At 34.2% G+C, this 16,851-nt stretch overlaps 2 protein-coding genes across 5 annotated transcripts in view; both read left to right on the forward strand.

Annotated features, from left to right (window-relative positions):
• Positions 1-4,677, forward strand: part of fndc3a (fibronectin type III domain containing 3A) — a 47,979-nt gene extending 43,302 nt beyond the window's left edge. For all 4 annotated transcript variants that reach the window (XM_043258769.1, XM_043258770.1, XM_043258767.1 and 1 more), the window contains one exon: positions 2,391-4,677. In XM_043258769.1, the coding sequence (XP_043114704.1) occupies positions 2,391-2,705 (315 nt within the window). In that variant the 3' untranslated portion in view covers positions 2,706-4,677. The remainder of the gene's footprint in view (positions 1-2,390) is intronic.
• A 3,347-nt stretch (positions 4,678-8,024) lies between these two features.
• mlnr (motilin receptor) lies at positions 8,025-10,781 on the forward strand. The gene is made up of 2 exons (XM_043259617.1): positions 8,025-8,742; positions 10,444-10,781. Exons 1-2 carry the CDS (start codon positions 8,025-8,027, stop codon positions 10,779-10,781), a joined length of 1,056 nt encoding a protein of 351 aa, XP_043115552.1.
• Positions 10,782-16,851: the final 6,070 nt, after the last annotated feature.

A 16,851-nucleotide genomic window follows, 5' to 3' on the forward strand; every position in this document is an offset into this window, starting at 1 on the left:
CAACCTGCCAAAATAAAAGTACGGTTTAACATATATGGTTTAACAGTTGAATGTATGTCTCCACATATTCCATTCATTGTGAATTGTCAAGTAAAATGGTTAAATGATAAAAATAATTATACAACCACATTAAACACTTAATTGTACAAGAAAATACAATTATTATTAAAATTATTTAACCAGTAAACCTGTTTATTTGTAATCAAATGAAACCCTTTCATTTTTGGCAAACAAATAAATGTTTTATGTCTTCATTTGATTATCAGTAAAAAATAAAACACAATAATTTCTTGGCCCTGTTTCTCAAAAGTTTGAAATTGAGACTTTTGGGCTTATTTTTTTCACTGAAATAAATGTTGTTATTACACAGAGATTAAAGTACTGAAAAAAGGTACCCCCTGTTACAATTAGAATAGTATACAAGCCAAAGGTGTTGGGTTCAGCGGTTTGGATAAATTTTATTATAGCATAATGATGATCAAGTGGTCATTACTTGAATGTTTTGGTGACAGTTATTGCTCTTAATGTTTTAGCTAAATCAAATCTATCCACTCACGTTTTTGATGTGATTGTGCATGCTCTCTATTCTGACATGCCGTAACTATGACCTTCATAACCTTTGTTTGGCCTTCGTGCATGTGAAGAAGCGCCAAAGTAGAAAAAAAATAGTGTTTTTAAACTCATTATATATCCATACCTTTATGTTGTTTCAAACCCAATCCTGTCTTGTGAGGTCATATGATAGCTTAGCTTGAGAAACAGATCATAAATACAGAAAAAACTCAAATCCCAAGTGCACTGAAATTAAAACAATTAAATGTGATTGACATAAATGTTTGCAATGCAAAAGGTCCTAATGCACTTCACAATCAAAGTTCACATACAGTAGTCATATGCAACTAACCATAATCCTACCCCTGTAATAAGTGAATCCACTAAATTAATATTACTTAGTTTAAGGTAACTATACTGTACTATAGTTACACAGTTAAGTACTAAGGTTACAATGTTACCCTAAACTAAAGTGTAACCCAAACTTGTTGCATTGCATTTGAATGCATAATTTACAAAGAGGATATTTGGTGTATTTTTGTCACAAACTATATTGCTTCACAAAACTTTGAATAGTACTTTTTTATGGTACATTTATTTAAATAAAATTAAAAACAGTGTGAACATTCTGCAGAAAATAAGGACGACTGGAGAGCCAGGTAAAAGCATCACATAGTTGTCTGTAGTTGCAGGGTTGAATTCCTAATAGTGATTGTCACTAAAAATATTATCACTGAACTGTGTGTCAAACGGGACCCGGCAGAACCGTTTGATTTAACTTTAAACCACTCTACTGTGAGCACCTGTGCGAGCTGCCTCTGAGTGACTGTAGATATGTGGGTAATGGAAGGGGAAAGCAGTCTCACTGGCTCTGACTCATCACCTCCTGCTGAGAGGCAATGCAAGAGACTGCAGGCATGATGGGAGGCTTGTGTGTTTGTGTTGATGCAGCCCACACACACGTGCGGGACTTCATATTCATATTCTCATGTTTTTGGGGTATATTATTTCTCTGACTACACATCTACATCCTTAAAATAGACTTCATCAGCTGTTTATTTTTTATGAAAAAGAATTCAGTTATTGTATGAAAAAATTTTTATGCTGAATATTGTCCTGTATAAATTAAACTGATTACTGATATATTCAAAATATTAGCAAATTATTATTTGCGAAAATGTGCAAAAAATGTTCAAAAAATATAATAAATTACTGTATATATATTTTCAAATTGATACTGGGACCATTTATGCTGTTTAAAAAACTATTTTAAATAAATGCTGTTCTTTTTTTAAATTTCTATTAATCTGACAATCTTCTAAAAAGTTCTGATAGTTTCCACAAAAATGTTAAATATCACAATTGTTTTCAACATTCATAATAACTAATGCTGTCAAACGATATAATTTTTATATTTATATAAATTATATAATATATAAATATTTTTAATATATAAACATAAAATATACACATGCATATGTGTGTTTATATACACAGTAGACAAATATTTTATGATTAATCAGCATTTGACAGCACTAATAATAAAAATCAACATATTATAAAGATATCTGAAGGATTATGTGACACTGAAGACTGGAGTGTAATAGCTACTGAATATTCAGTTTTGGATCAGAAGAAAAAATGCATTTTATAGTATATGAAAATAGAAAACATTTTTTTTTATTACAAAATTACACACAGCCTTGATGAACATATGAGAAACATAAAATCTTTCTCCAGTCATAAGTGTAAATGTATAAAACTTCATGCAGTATTTAAGAATATATTTGAGGATAGTTTTTAATTTAATATTTAATTGTTGTCTTTAATTCTTTCAGATCTACAAGGGCTCAGCCACTTCCTACCAGCTCCCTAACCTGAGCTCGTCCACAGAGTACCGATTTCGCATCTGCGCCATCCGGCAGTGCCAGGACGCCCCTGAAATCATCGGGCCCTACAGCTCCACCGTCATCCTGCTCCCACCTCGTGTCGACAGCCCCAGTGTCTCCGGCACCACCGGATCCAAAGCAGCCGAGGCCCAAAAGCCAAAACGCAGCATGACGGACGAACAGTTTTCCTTCCTTATCATTGCCCTCTTGGCCGTGACGTCCATCCTCATTGCGGTCGCCATCCAGTACTTCGTGATCGAATGATCCCCGGCCCTGCGTTGCATCGTCAAAACGAGTTTTTGTTTGTTGATGTTTTTCTCTCTTTAATTTTCGTTCTGGCACCAGTGTCGAGGAGCCACATGAAGGGAATCATTGAGAAAAGGAAGTTGTAGAATCACTTCACCCAATCTATTGATCTATCTTTCCCCTGTCCATTCTAAGCATGCTGTCGAAAGAACGCCGCTCCCTCCGTCGGACTCGGAAGGGCGATTTATAATGAAGGATCAGCAGCAAAGCTTACCGCTCATCGCATACTCATCGTACCACTTCATTTATTTGTGTAGCTGTAGTCTTTATGTTATTTATACGTATAATTTCAGTTATAAACTGTTGAGTGTCAGTTTCTTTCAGTGTTCCAAAGCTAGCTCGGTGGCCACGCTGCTCACCGGTTTGCTATCTTGGGCCTGGGACTCGAGGGCCAGTGACTACGCCGTCAGCGAGGGGGGACAGGTGAGCAGAAGGCCCACCCGGGGTTCCGAGCGAAGTCTACAGGTCTACGATTAAAAAAAAAACAAAGTGGGAGGCGAGACCGATACCGCTCAAATTAGCGAACATTGATTTAGCACTTTCCTCAGAACTTTTTTGATGTTCAGAATGTGTAAAGGATGCAAAAATAACTAGAGAAATGTTAGTATATTTTTGTACAGTATGATACGAGGACCTGAGATTCTGGCTTAGTATGGGGAGTAAGACTATGACTATGAATACCAAACTAACTCAGCTTAATAGTTATTTTTACTATCATGTACGTATACTGTAGCTTGTTTTTACAATCAAGCAGCTGCTTTGCTCCAAAATATTGTCGTTCAGCACAAACAATGTATGCTTCTCGGAAACCTTTCCTTCAGTCGTTACCTTTGCACCTTAGTGAGAAGAGAAAAAAAATACTTATCGAATGCGTCTTGATCTTGTGATGCGTTTTATGGAACATGTTCTCCAGTTGTGCAAGCCCTCAATGTGTTTTGGCTGTTTTTAAAAATGTAGTACCACGAAATTTGTTCTTGAAATGGTTTATTCAGCCAATAATCATGGTTTCAAAAGTCATATAGTATTTTCTTAATTTCTCTATTGTTTTTTTGTTTTGGTTTTGTTTAGTTTTAGAAACCAAATTATCGCATTTGTGTTATTCTTTACTTTTAGCAATATTACTTTTTGATGTAATCTTGAGAGTATTGAATATAGGACTAAATATTAATTTTCAGATGTTTTTTCTTAAATCACACATTTGAGCTTTATTTTTTATATGGAAATAAAACCTTTAAGTTTATTCTGTCCAGAAGAGAAATTAAGAAAAATGCAAGAAATGAAATGCAAACAGCTGTAATGAATTGTGTTAATCCTACTTGTACTTCCTGTGAATCGAAAATTTTTTGCCTTTTTCTCTGTGTTAAAGTCTTGTGACTGTCAGCTCTGTGTCACAGCAGCATGATGGTCAGGTCGTAGGGTTTTGTGTCGTGCTTTGGTTATGGGCATAAGAGTGCTGTCAACAACTGTTAACAACTGAAGGTACCTTGCAAGAAGTCTTGGATGAAAATGAATTACATGATTTGGTCTTATAGATATTCTGCAGATGTCTTCTGTTTGTCATTGAAGGAAAAAAAAAATCTCAAATTCCTATTTTTGATAGTGATAAAATGTAATTGCAAAGTGTGCCATTTTAACATCTCCCCACCATGGTAGGCGTTTGGTTCTTGGGAGACAAATTACAAAAAAATCAATAAAATATGCACAAAAAATGAGACCATTTTTATGTAATTTTAATGTTTGCAGTTACCTCATACACCGTACATTCCAAAACAAAAATTTGTTATAGTATACATACTACCAGACATATCACTTTAAAATGTTCGTTATCAGATAGAAAATGTATAATCATATATATGTATCTAAAGTGTGTCTGTATAGTCATGATATCTACAGACGGATCCATGCACAATAAAAGATTTATAATTCTTAATTGTCTTCATTTACTGCATGTTAGCATATTTGTAGATTCATATCACTATGGTAATGTTTTGGTATAAAAAAACCTATATATAAGTATATATTTTTTCTGTCAGGATTTATTGCTTTTTTGGGATTTAATTGTATTTAGTCAACATTCAGTTTTTTTTCAGTTTTTTTTTTCTCATCTACATAAGATATGAACATATTTTACCTACTAAACACCATTATAATAACAATTTTATATATGTGTGTATATACACTATATTGCCAAAAGTATTCGCTCACCCATCCAAATAATCGGAATCAAGTGCTCCGATCACTTACATGATCACTGGTGTATAAAATGAAGCACCTAGGCATGCAGGCTGTTTTTACAAACATTGCGAAAGAATGGGTCGCTCTCAGGAGTTGTAACTGTGACTGTAATGCCACCTGTGCAAACAAGTCGTGAAATTTCCTCTCTCCTAAATATTCCACAGTCAACTATTAGTTGTGTTATAAAAACGTGGAAGCATTTATATATATATATATATATATATATATATATATATATATATATATATATATATATATATATATATATATATACAGACGTGACAAAATTGTTGGTACCCTTTGGTCAATGAAAGAAAAACTCACAATGGTCACAGAAATAACTGTTATCTGACAAAAGTAATAATAAATAAAAATTCTATAAATGTTAACCAATGAAAGTCAGACATTGTTTTTCAACCATGCTTCAACAGAATTATTTAAAAAAATAAACTCACGAAACAGGCATGGACAAAAATGATGGTACCCTAGAAAACACTGAAAATAATGTGACCAAAGGGACATGTTAATTCAAGGTGTGTCCACTAATTAGCATCACAGGTGTCTACAACCTTGTAATCAGCCATTGGGCCTATATATATGGCTCCAGGTAATCACTGTGTTGTTTGGTGATATGGTGTGTACCACACTCGACATGGACCAGAGGAAGCAAAGGAAAGAGTTGTCTCAAGAGATCAGAAAGAAAATTATAGACAAGCATGTTAAAGGTAAAGGCTATAAGACCATCTCCAAGCAACTAGATGTTCCTGTGACTACAGTTGCACATATTATTCAGAAGTTTAAGATCCATGGGACTGTAGCCAACCTCCTGGACGTGGCGCAGGAGGAAAATTGATGACAAATCTAAGAGACGGATAATCCGAATGGTAACAAAAAGAGCCTAGAAAGACTTCTAAAGAGATTCAAGGTGAACTTCATGCTCAAGGAACATCAGTGTCAGATCGCACCATCCGTCGTTGTTTGAGCCAAAGTGGACTACATGGGAGACGACCAAGGAGGACACCATTGTTGAAAACGAATCATAAAAAGCAAGACTGGAATATGCCAAACTACATGTTGACAAGCCACAAAGCTTCTGGGAGAATGTCCTGTGGACAGATGAGACAAAAATCGAAGTTTTTGCCAAGGCACATCAGCTGTATGTTCACAGACGAAAAAATGAAGCATATCAAGAAAAGAACACAGAGCCTCCTCCATGTTTCACAGTAGGGACAGTTATGTTCTGGGGCTGCTTTGCTGCGTCTGGCACAGGGTGTCTTGAATCTGTGCAGGGTACAATGAAATCTCAAGACTATCAAGGAATTCTAGAGAGAAATGTACTAGCCAGTGTCAGAAAGCTTGGTCTCAGTCGCAGGTCATGGGTCTTGCAACAGGACAATGACCCAAAACACACCGCTAAAAACACCCAAGAATGGCTAAGAGGAAAAAATTGGACTATTGTAAAGTGGCCTTCTATGAGCCCTGACCTCAATCCTATTGAGCATCTTTGGAAGGAGCTGAAACATGCAGTCTGGAAAAGGCACCCTTCAAACCGGACACAACTGGAGCAGTTTGCTCATGAGGAGTGGGCCAAAATACCTGCTGAGAGGTGCAGAAGTCTCATTGACAGTTACAGGAAGCGTTTGATTGCAGTGATTGCCTCAAAAGGTTGCGCAACAAAATATTAAGTTAGGGTACCATCATTTTTGTCAGGTCTGTTTCATGAGTTTATTTTTTTAATAATTCTGTTGAAGCATGGTTGAAAAACAATGTCTGACTTTCATTGGTTAACATTTATAGAATTTTATTTATTATTACTTTTGTCAGATTAAAGTTATTTCTGTGACCATTGTGAGTTTTTCTTTCATTGACCAAAGGGTACCAACAATTTTGTCCACGTCTGTATATATATATATACACACGTATACACATATACCTGCATATATATTAGTTTGATAATTATATATAATCGTTTACATCTTCATTTTTCAATTAAACTAGTAAATATGTTTTTTAATTCTGTGTACAAACCAAGCTTATTCCTCCTGCATATGATTGAATTTTGTTCACGAATGTAAAGCAACTGGGTTGCACACTCCAGACAGATTGTCTATTAAATTAAATTATTGTTCAGCACCTAAATCAAGTGTTAAAGCACATTACAAAGACATTAAGATGATCTAAATTTATTTTTCTGTAATGTTTCAAAACATTAAAGTGCACAACGCACCTGGCACACCAGGAGCCTATTTTGAGCATCAACATACTATATAAATAAAGATTACATTATGCTAATGTTAGCTGAAGAATAATACAAGAATAAAAGAATAATAACTTCTATTCTGTATATCTTAGAAACTGGAAAAAAAATATACTTGTTGAAATTTAAGCAAGTATTTCTAAAAGGTACATTAAAACTTTTTTGAAATATGCTTTATGTCATGTCATATATATATATATATATATATATATATATATATATATATAAAACTAGAAGTGAAAGCTGAAGCTAAAAATGAGATGAAATGAAATAGTTTTATATTTCACTATTTCACTATTAGATTTTTCAAATTCTTTGTTTATGGTCACTAAATTGTAATTCTAAGAAAATATCCAAAATAATTTTGATTTAAAGATTGCAAGTTTATTATTTATCCAAATTATTTCATTTGATAAAGCCTGATTAATAATAATAACCAAATAATATTATTCATTTTTGTAGACAGTTCGCACACTATGAAAGCCAAAGCTCCACCTCTCACCTCTGTAATCTGTCTACTGTCTCCACCTCTTGTGATCTCACTATTAAATTAAGTAAAGTAAGTGATATTCTGCACGCACACAGTAGAGATGCTCTCATCTCCTGTACCAGAGCACTGGATACTACACCCACGGATCTTGTCTTTTTCATCATCTGGTCAAACTCATCAAACTTGTTGGTTCCACCTTCCCAAATGCTGACTTTCAGCGTAGAAGTCTCATCAGAGTTCTCAATTCTCAACCTCTTTACATTCATCACAATCTCTTAGACCTTAACAAGAGTTCATGGAGGACCAACATTATGGAGACTCTCTCTTCCCAACCTCCACCCTCATTCCTGTTACCACTATTTGCATCCTGCTCTTTGTCATTGGCATAACTGGCAACACCATGACCATCCTCATTATTCAGCGTTTTAAGGACATGAAGACCACCACCAATTTGTATCTCTCCAGCATGGCCATCTCAGACCTAATCATCTTTTTTAGCCTCCCCTTCGACCTCTACCGCCTTTGGAAGTACGTACCCTGGGTTTTCGGGGAGCTGGTGTGCCGTCTATCACACTACATCAATGAAGGATGCACCAACGCCACCATCCTCCACATCACAGTGCTCAGCATGGAACGTTACCTGGCCATCTGCTTCCCTTTCAAAGCCAAGGCTGCCATCACCAAGCGAAGGGTCAAATATGTCATCCTAGCTCTTTGGGGTTTTGCCCTACTGTCTGCTGCGCCAGTGTTCTTCCTGATGGGTGTGGAGTATGAAAACGAAACGATGCCTGACCCAGACACTCGGCAGTGCAAGCATACACACTTTGCAATCGAATCAGGGCTGCTGCACACTACCATCTGGGTGTCGACTGCCTACTTCTTCTGCCCCATGTTTTGCCTGCTCTTTCTGTATGGATCCATCGGGCGTAAATTGTGGAAGAGTCGTCATGAGTTGCATGGGCCCAATGCGGCAGCCAGACTGAAGGTTAATAGGCAGATCGTCAAGATTCTGGGTGAGTGGGTCTTGCATGGGAAGTGTTGAGGCTGGAATACACAACATCCCTGAAGGTTCTTTAGGAGACAAGTGATTCAAAAATGATTTTATGTCAGTTATTTCTATCTTTAGCTATAGTTTGTCATTGGAAATATCAGTTTACAATCTTAAACATTTATTTTATCATTTGGTATGACCATCATTTGAATTTAAATCAGCTTTTCCCTTGCACTTACGCATAGTTTTTCAGGTAGCTTTACAGGTTTCTTAAAGCATCTTGGAGACGTCTCAGTTTGTTCTCTCTTCATGTCATTCTCGACAAACTGGATGATGATGAGATCTTTGTGTAGCACTGGCTGTTGTTAGACTCTGGATTATTACAATTAATGACAAAATGAATGTTTGGGCATGTAAATTGATCTTTCCAACTACAGCATAAGATAGAAATAACTAAAAAAAGTGAAACTTTTAGTGTTCTAATAATTATGGCCACCACTGTATGTCTGCCATCTATGCATCAGGTTGATGGAAGATATTCCATATCCATATTCCATATTCTATGAGTGCCGCTTCTCCCTGGAGACAGATACTAACGCATGCACCTATACACACTTGGAGAATACACAACCTCTTCAAGGCTGGTTGTTCAAACCCAAGCTCTTATGGCATGAACGTTCCCCAAACATCCTGATATGAAGTACTTTTCTCAGCTAGAAGCTTCACACAATATTCTTGAGCATTTTCTAAAGTTTAAAGATGAAAAAAAGTAAATCCTTGGTCATGTAAATTAGATGAGAGGCGCTAATGAACTTTGTGACCTAAGCTCAAAGAAGCTTCCAGAATCCACCCCTTCAGTGTTCTAAAATTGGCTTAAAATATTAGACATGTTTGAAATCCTAGAGTTTGAGGTTGTAAAAAACAGTGCCCATCATACATGATTTTCTGTGAAATATAAATTATTATTTATTATTCAGGTTTATTCAGGTTAATAATACCCCTGTAATGCTAGCATTAGTTTATTAAATGGTTAAAATTAACAGACAATGAAAACACAATATTAAAATATTGTAAGTTAATATTGTAAGTATTGTAACTGTATGGACCTGACCTAACAACATAACTACTGTAACAAATGTAGATATTTCTCATTGTTAATGTTAGTTAGTTAACAATATTTACAATACAATACAATGAAGCCATAAAATGTATTGTAAAAAACAGTTATTATACCTGTTATAGTATACGTTTTTGCATTTATTATTATTATTTTGTTTTGCATTGTGATTTTCACAACATGTAAATGTAATACAGTCATACAGTATGCCAACTGTAGACCAATCACTTTCTATCTTCCTAATTTCACCTCATTCATTTTCCTTATTTCTGAGGAATAAAACACAATTACAATATTGTTTATTTAAAGTGACTCGGAAGAAACATGAATGTTGCCTTATCTTAATTAATAACAGTAGTAACATCCTTGGAATGTAAATGAATGATGTCAGCTTGTGTGATAAAAATAGATTGCAAATATGTTCCTTGTCTTATCTATGTCTTATTTGCTATTTGTCTCATTACTGTCTTACTGTTTTATTTAGTTTTTTTTGTTTGGCGAATGTTGTGTTTCTGCTTTCATTAATTAGTTTCAGCATGCAACCCCCCAGAACATGGACAAATCTCTTCTATTAATCTTGTGTCCTGTGGCTCTCTCTTCTTCTAGCTGCTGTCGTGTCAGTCTTTGCCATCTGCTGGCTTCCTTACCACATTGGTCGGTTCCTCTTCACACATGTAGATGACTACCACTCTGCCCGCCTCAGTCAGAACTTCAACGTGGCCTCCATGGTGCTCTTCTACCTGAGTGCCTCAATTAACCCCGTCCTCTACAACCTCATGTCCAACAAGTACCGCTCTGCCGTGAAACGCCTCTTTTTCTTGCCCCATAGGCGCCACTACGGGCCCAACCGAAGGCATATCTCGACCCGTGATGACTTAACCATGTGCACAGAGACGTTAAATGGAGTGAAGGAGACTGCACTGACAGAGGAGGGTTTGCGGTAATATCAACCCAGCTGAAGAGGAGCGTAGGAAACCTGGGAGAAGTGAAGAAAGTGTGGGCTTATTGGATAAGAGGTGGAATAATTGGTGTGACTGAAATGAAAAATTAGTTTGGAACTGACTCACATTATGAGTGGAAAAAGCTTGTGACAGTGACTGTGCCAGGGGAAATGACTCATAAATAAAGGGTTTCACACAAATGCATAAAATCACAGTTATTACACACTGCAATGATTGATCGCTGTAGTGAAAGCAATCATCTTGTAGAGATCAATAATGTAAAATTTGTTTTATATAGAGGTACTTAATTAATTGAATATTGTGACTAGAATTATTCGATTTTGACATTGTCATGGTAAAATGTTGCAGTGGTTGCCAAACCAATTGTAGTGAATGCAACTGTAAACCATTGCAGACACATATAAATGCAGTGTGGAAATCAGTTTGATGTTTCTCTCTTTAAATGTGTTCTGCACCTGAGCTCAGAAATGAAATGTGGCAGCCTTTGTGTGCTTCATTTAGCATCTCTATTGTATTACACGTAATCATAAGCCATTTTATGTTTTTATGTCTTTCAGAAAGCTTAATCCAAGCCTTTAAATTACTATAATACTGTAATAAAAATAATAACTAAAACTGTTTCACGTTCAGTGCATGACAAAAAGCTGATTCTTCACATCATGGTATGATCTTGTTGCAGTAATGTGTTATTTGTATTTTAATATACTTGTGTTTTTTAATTTAGGTTTGCTCTGTTGAATGTCATCTCATTTGCACATATTCATATCAGTATAATATAGTGTATTGTAATTAATAAATAACAATGTTAATTGTTTACAGATGAAAAGTAGTTTATTTTCTGTGGCTTTTGAAACAACATTAAAATTAAGATATTGAATGATATTTGTTCAGCAATAATCAAAATACAAAAAATAAAAAACACATTTTACTTGGATATTAAAAATAGCAATGATGTGACTACATAATATCTTTTTAAAATCTAATTTACACTTAACATGTGGCTTAAAAATGGAGACTTATATTAAGCCCCACATATCACATTTCATTTTAATTCAGAAATGTATAATTTAAAAAAGTATTGAAAAGTTGTATTGTGGTTGTTTTTGGGTAAATAGCATTAGTAACATAACCTCCACTGTTTTCAAGAAATTAACTCTACAATAGCAGTGTATTTCCAGTAGGGGGAGCCACTCTGTCATATGATTGACAATCTATCTCTCACACACACACATATATAAAATAATAAATAATCAAATCAAAATGAATTCTTATTTATCAATTTATGAGTGAAAAATACAAATACCAGACAACTTCTGTTTGAAAATATAGAACATACACTTTAAAATTTCACTAATTGTAGTTTAGTTTTTAAATGATGATTTTGTTCAATATATTTATTACCATATATCTGTCATTAATATATCTATCAGTCTGTGTGAACAGTATTTAAATCTAGTCCAGATGTATTTTGTATAAAGTGGTGTGATTAAATACAGGTTTATTCCCACAACTATCAGAGTAAGTGTCAGGAAAAAAAATTCACAGAAATCATCGAGACATTACTTCCTATTTTCTATATGTCTAAAATTTTCCTTCCAAAGACCTTCAAAGCACTATTATCAGGACTCAGCCTTGTTGTGTTCCCCTTCGGCCAGCCTCTTGACAGAGAGCTTGTTTGCTCTAAGCTAATCTCAAACTCCACAGGACATGAGCTCACTCAGCTGTGGCCATGTTTATAAATATGGCTATGAAAAGGAAAAGGAAAGGGTCTTTATCACAACAAAGCCTCGAAAGAAAAGGAATCAGGATCTGGGTCATCTTTTAATGGAACTGTCCACTCAATAATTTTATTCTGTGTACTATTTCATGAGAGTAGGAGCTTACCATTACCAAGTGTAGTCCAATTTAACTATTTGTGTGTTACATTACATGTTACATTTCATTTTAATATAAAAGTAAAAAAAGAGCATTAGTATATACATTTGCTTCATATTTACATTATGTTTGATATAAAATACAATTTATTGTGATACATGTGTGCGTGTGAAGAACCATTCAATTAGTTTAAACTAAAATTTCAGAGAGCAACATCCAAATGCAGTGATTTGTCTCTTAAAATAAAGCAACAAACATAAATCCAGGTAACAAAAAGGAGATTTCAATTATGATATAAACATGACTATATAAATAATAACATCCAATAAGTACACCAGGCAAAGACAACCAGTGAGTCTGAAATTGTGTACTGTCTTGAAATTGTGTAGGCATCATGACTTCTTGATTATTAAAAAAATATGTTCTAAATACTATAAAAAATGCAAACACTAATCAGTATGTGAAACGATTTTATGACTGTGTTAAGTAACAGTTAGCTAATCAATGACTAATGCCTTCTGTCATACCTCTTCAAGAACTAACATTAATTATCTACTAGTTAAGGTTCAAGACAAATAGCTATAAAAAAGCTACTACTAAACAGTTAGGCGCAAATAGTCACTACAATAATGATAAGGTTAAGGTCCATAAATCAAGTACTTGTCCCTCCTTTCTGGTTCACCTATGTTTTTACCTGTTTGGTAAATAATTGCTTTGTGTGCATTTTCTGTAGAAATTCTGCTTGAAAAAGGAACCACAACTCTTGTCATACCTATCCAACTTACTACAGATACAGTATACTCTGTTAAAATTGTTATTTGTTAATGAATTATATGTTAATTAACTAATCATTTATTTATTTACCAAAACACTCGGATGAAGTTGTTGATTCATATGTTTAAGTATGTATAAGTTAGAATTTATATATAATTTATGTATAAGTCTTGGGTAGTTGGGTAATTCTGTAAAAAAAGGGGTTTATGTCTAACTCTTTTAACCAACCAAGTCTGATATAAATATTTTCCTCTGTGTACTTTTTGTGCAACATCATTTTTATGTATCTTACTGCATGTTTCTCCATAGTTTCAGAGAAATGTCCACTGAGGCTTAAACACAGGTGATCCAAACCTAAACCCATCCAATAGTTTTGACAAACGCAAAACTGGTAGTTGTCGCAACCGTGCCATTTTAACGTACTTTTTGCAGATTTTAACTGTTTTGTCGAACCATTATACATTCAAAAGCATCGGTTTTCAAATCTCCCAGCATATAAATATTGTTTTGAAGTCAAAAGACGACATTGTTCAAGAAATTGTGTGACAATTTATGTGAAAAGGAATAAAAGGTGTCAGAGTTTTACTGCCCCTAGTGTTCAATTATTTTGGAAACTGCATTGATGTACTTATTGGTATGTATTTCATGGCTCGCTAAAAATTGCACCCACGTACGTTTATGTCATAAGACCAGATAGCTTTTAACCCTTCAAATTTTTTCACATTAAAATACTGTTATTCACATCCTGTCAACTGTTGTGGCTCCTGTCTGGTCAATTGCTCCTCTCTGCTGTAACAGAAACTACTACTTATCTTATCTAGCACTTTAGATACAGTTGCTCCTTTACACTTAAGAAAGATAAAAGAAAACAGTCTGACTTTATGAACTACTTTATGAACTATTTTACATCCAAGATCGATATTATCAAAGATAAAATTGTAACCATGCAGTCGTCATCTACAGCATCCCATCAGATACTACAAAAGGTAATGTTCTCACAACTATATTCCTTCTTAATGAAAAATGTTTTCTGTGAGGATTTTCAGTTAGGATTTAGACTATACCATAGTACTGAGACTGATTACTAGAGTTACAAATGACTTGCTTTTGTCATCTGTTTGTGGTTGCATCTCTTTATTAGTGCTATTGGATCTTAGCGCTGCGTTTAACAATATTGATCACAACTCTCTCTTGAATAGACTAGAAAACTATGTTGGCATTAGTGGACGTGCCTTAGCATGGCCTGCTTATCTGACTGCCATCTGCCATCTGACTGCCATCAGTTTGTAGTAGGAAATGAGGAGGTATCATATCGATCACAAGAGTAATATAAAGTACCTCAAGAAACTCAGAAACAGTATTAAAGTGTTAAAGTGTTACTCATCTGCCATATTGTCATTATAATGTGACTTTCCGGCTCGGGTTCATTGCTTCACTACCATAAATTCTGTCCCTCAGCCTCATGGCAAAGGAAAGTGAATCAACTATGGAATCTGGGAATCTATTACAATTCTTCCTAAATTCTTACCCAGTCTTCTGCTTGCCATGCTGTTCTTTCCTTAGCCTTTTAAGGTACTTACCCAAAATAAAAAGAACATTCTTCTTTGCTTTCTTAAATGTATTATTTATTTGATTTATTTTGGGAAATAATAAACACAGTCAATGCTCAATATTGTTTTTACCTCATTCATTCATTCAAATAGTTGAGAAGTCAGTTCATAGTAAATGTATAACATACGTGTAATGTAATTTATAAATAACAAAACGTTTAAAAAAAGTAAAACAAAATGTATTGTAATTTTTATTGAATGAAACTTAATCTTAAAGACTTTTACTGTTTATCTTTTTTTTTGATAATTTGCTATCAATTTTAAACTAAAAGTAACTTATTTATTCATATAAAGAAAAGTTTTCTTAAAGGTAACAAAGAGCATTTCCAAAATTTCAAACAGGATTTAACACATGCATACAAGCTGTTCATAAAGGTTAAATTGAAAAACTGTTTATTGTAAGACCTCAAGAATTACAATATTTGAAAAACAAAAGCAAAAAAGCTCAGTCCTAAATCCACAGAATAACCAGCCTACAAGTGGCTTACAAGCTTGTTTTCTAGAATAAACATCTCAGAAGGATAAAGTTGCATTAATTAATAGTACTATCATTTGTTCAATTCAATCACAAGATGATCAGCTTACTGGGGTAGGACGGCTGTCATTACAAGTCAAGTAGTTAATTTATCTGCAATATTCTATTTTATGCTTTGCTTTGTTGGTTTCTCTTTCTTGTAGAAACAGAAAGCTTCTTCATATTCCCTTGTCACATGGTTGACATATAAGCTGCACTCTGTCTGTTTTTGCTCTATGTTAAGTACAATGCTTCCTCCCTCTGATGAAGTATAGCTCAGGAAGTAACCTGACATAATCTATCATCTTAAATGTCAAGTTCCTTTCTCCATGGGCATCTTTAAAGCTATACCACGTTTTAAAGCGTGCAGGTTATAGTGATGACTGAATGTTACATTTGAAGGAAGAATGCAAACTATGGTGCTTAATCAGAATTAAAATCTTGTGGTTTGGTTGCAATATGTATTTGAAAACAAAATATATACACCATGCTGCGGAAATAATTTTCGAGTCGAACACTGAACACACCTTAAAACACAGTTTTTTAAGCAATATCGGAAAACTCATCGACTGACTTTGTTGACAAATTGACAAAAGACTTGAGCAGTCATGTGTAGCATTCTATGATTTGGCTAATTTGTACAGATTCGTATGACCTTACTCATATGATTTTGTACTATCTGTCTAAATCTATGTGACAGGTAGGTTTAAGGGCAGGGTAAGGTGTAGGTAATTTGTACAAATTCATATGAGTTGGTAAGCTGTAAAATATGTACGATTTAGCAAAAAGCAATTTGATTACGAGTAAGGTTGGACAATTAGACACTTCATAAAATATGTACGAACTGCCATGAGATCACAACGGGCACTTACATATGTACATATATCTATAGTTCCCTCAGCATATGTGCCCTTATATGGTGCTTGCTATGCTATTTCACAAAGAGTAACAATATTCATATTTCTTTACAACCAGCTTTCATAACCACATAGTATAAAAAAAAAAAAAAAAAAAATATATATATATATATATATATATATATATATATATATATATATATATATATATACACACACACACACACACACACATTTATTTATTTATAAACAAATTAACATTTTTTTGATTTAGTGGGGAAACTGCTGTACTAGATAACAAACTTTTTTGTAAAAATATTTAAAAAAAAATATGATTATTTTTTCACTATTATAACTATTACAGACACTAGATGGCTGCAGAGGATTACTTGGTGGCTCACCATTCTTAGGTTTTCCATTTA

Source organism: Puntigrus tetrazona, chromosome 15, assembly GCF_018831695.1.
Source record: "Puntigrus tetrazona isolate hp1 chromosome 15, ASM1883169v1, whole genome shotgun sequence".
Classification (NCBI taxonomy): Eukaryota; Metazoa; Chordata; class Actinopteri; order Cypriniformes; family Cyprinidae; genus Puntigrus; species Puntigrus tetrazona.

Coding starts and splice junctions, on each gene's coding strand:
- mlnr (XM_043259617.1), top strand. CDS start 8,025: ATGGAGGACCAACATTATGGAGACTCTCTCTTCCCAACCTCCACCCTC. Junction 8,743..10,443: donor GCAGATCGTCAAGATTCTGG/GTGAGTGGGTCT, acceptor CTCTTCTTCTAG/CTGCTGTCGTGTCAGTCTTT.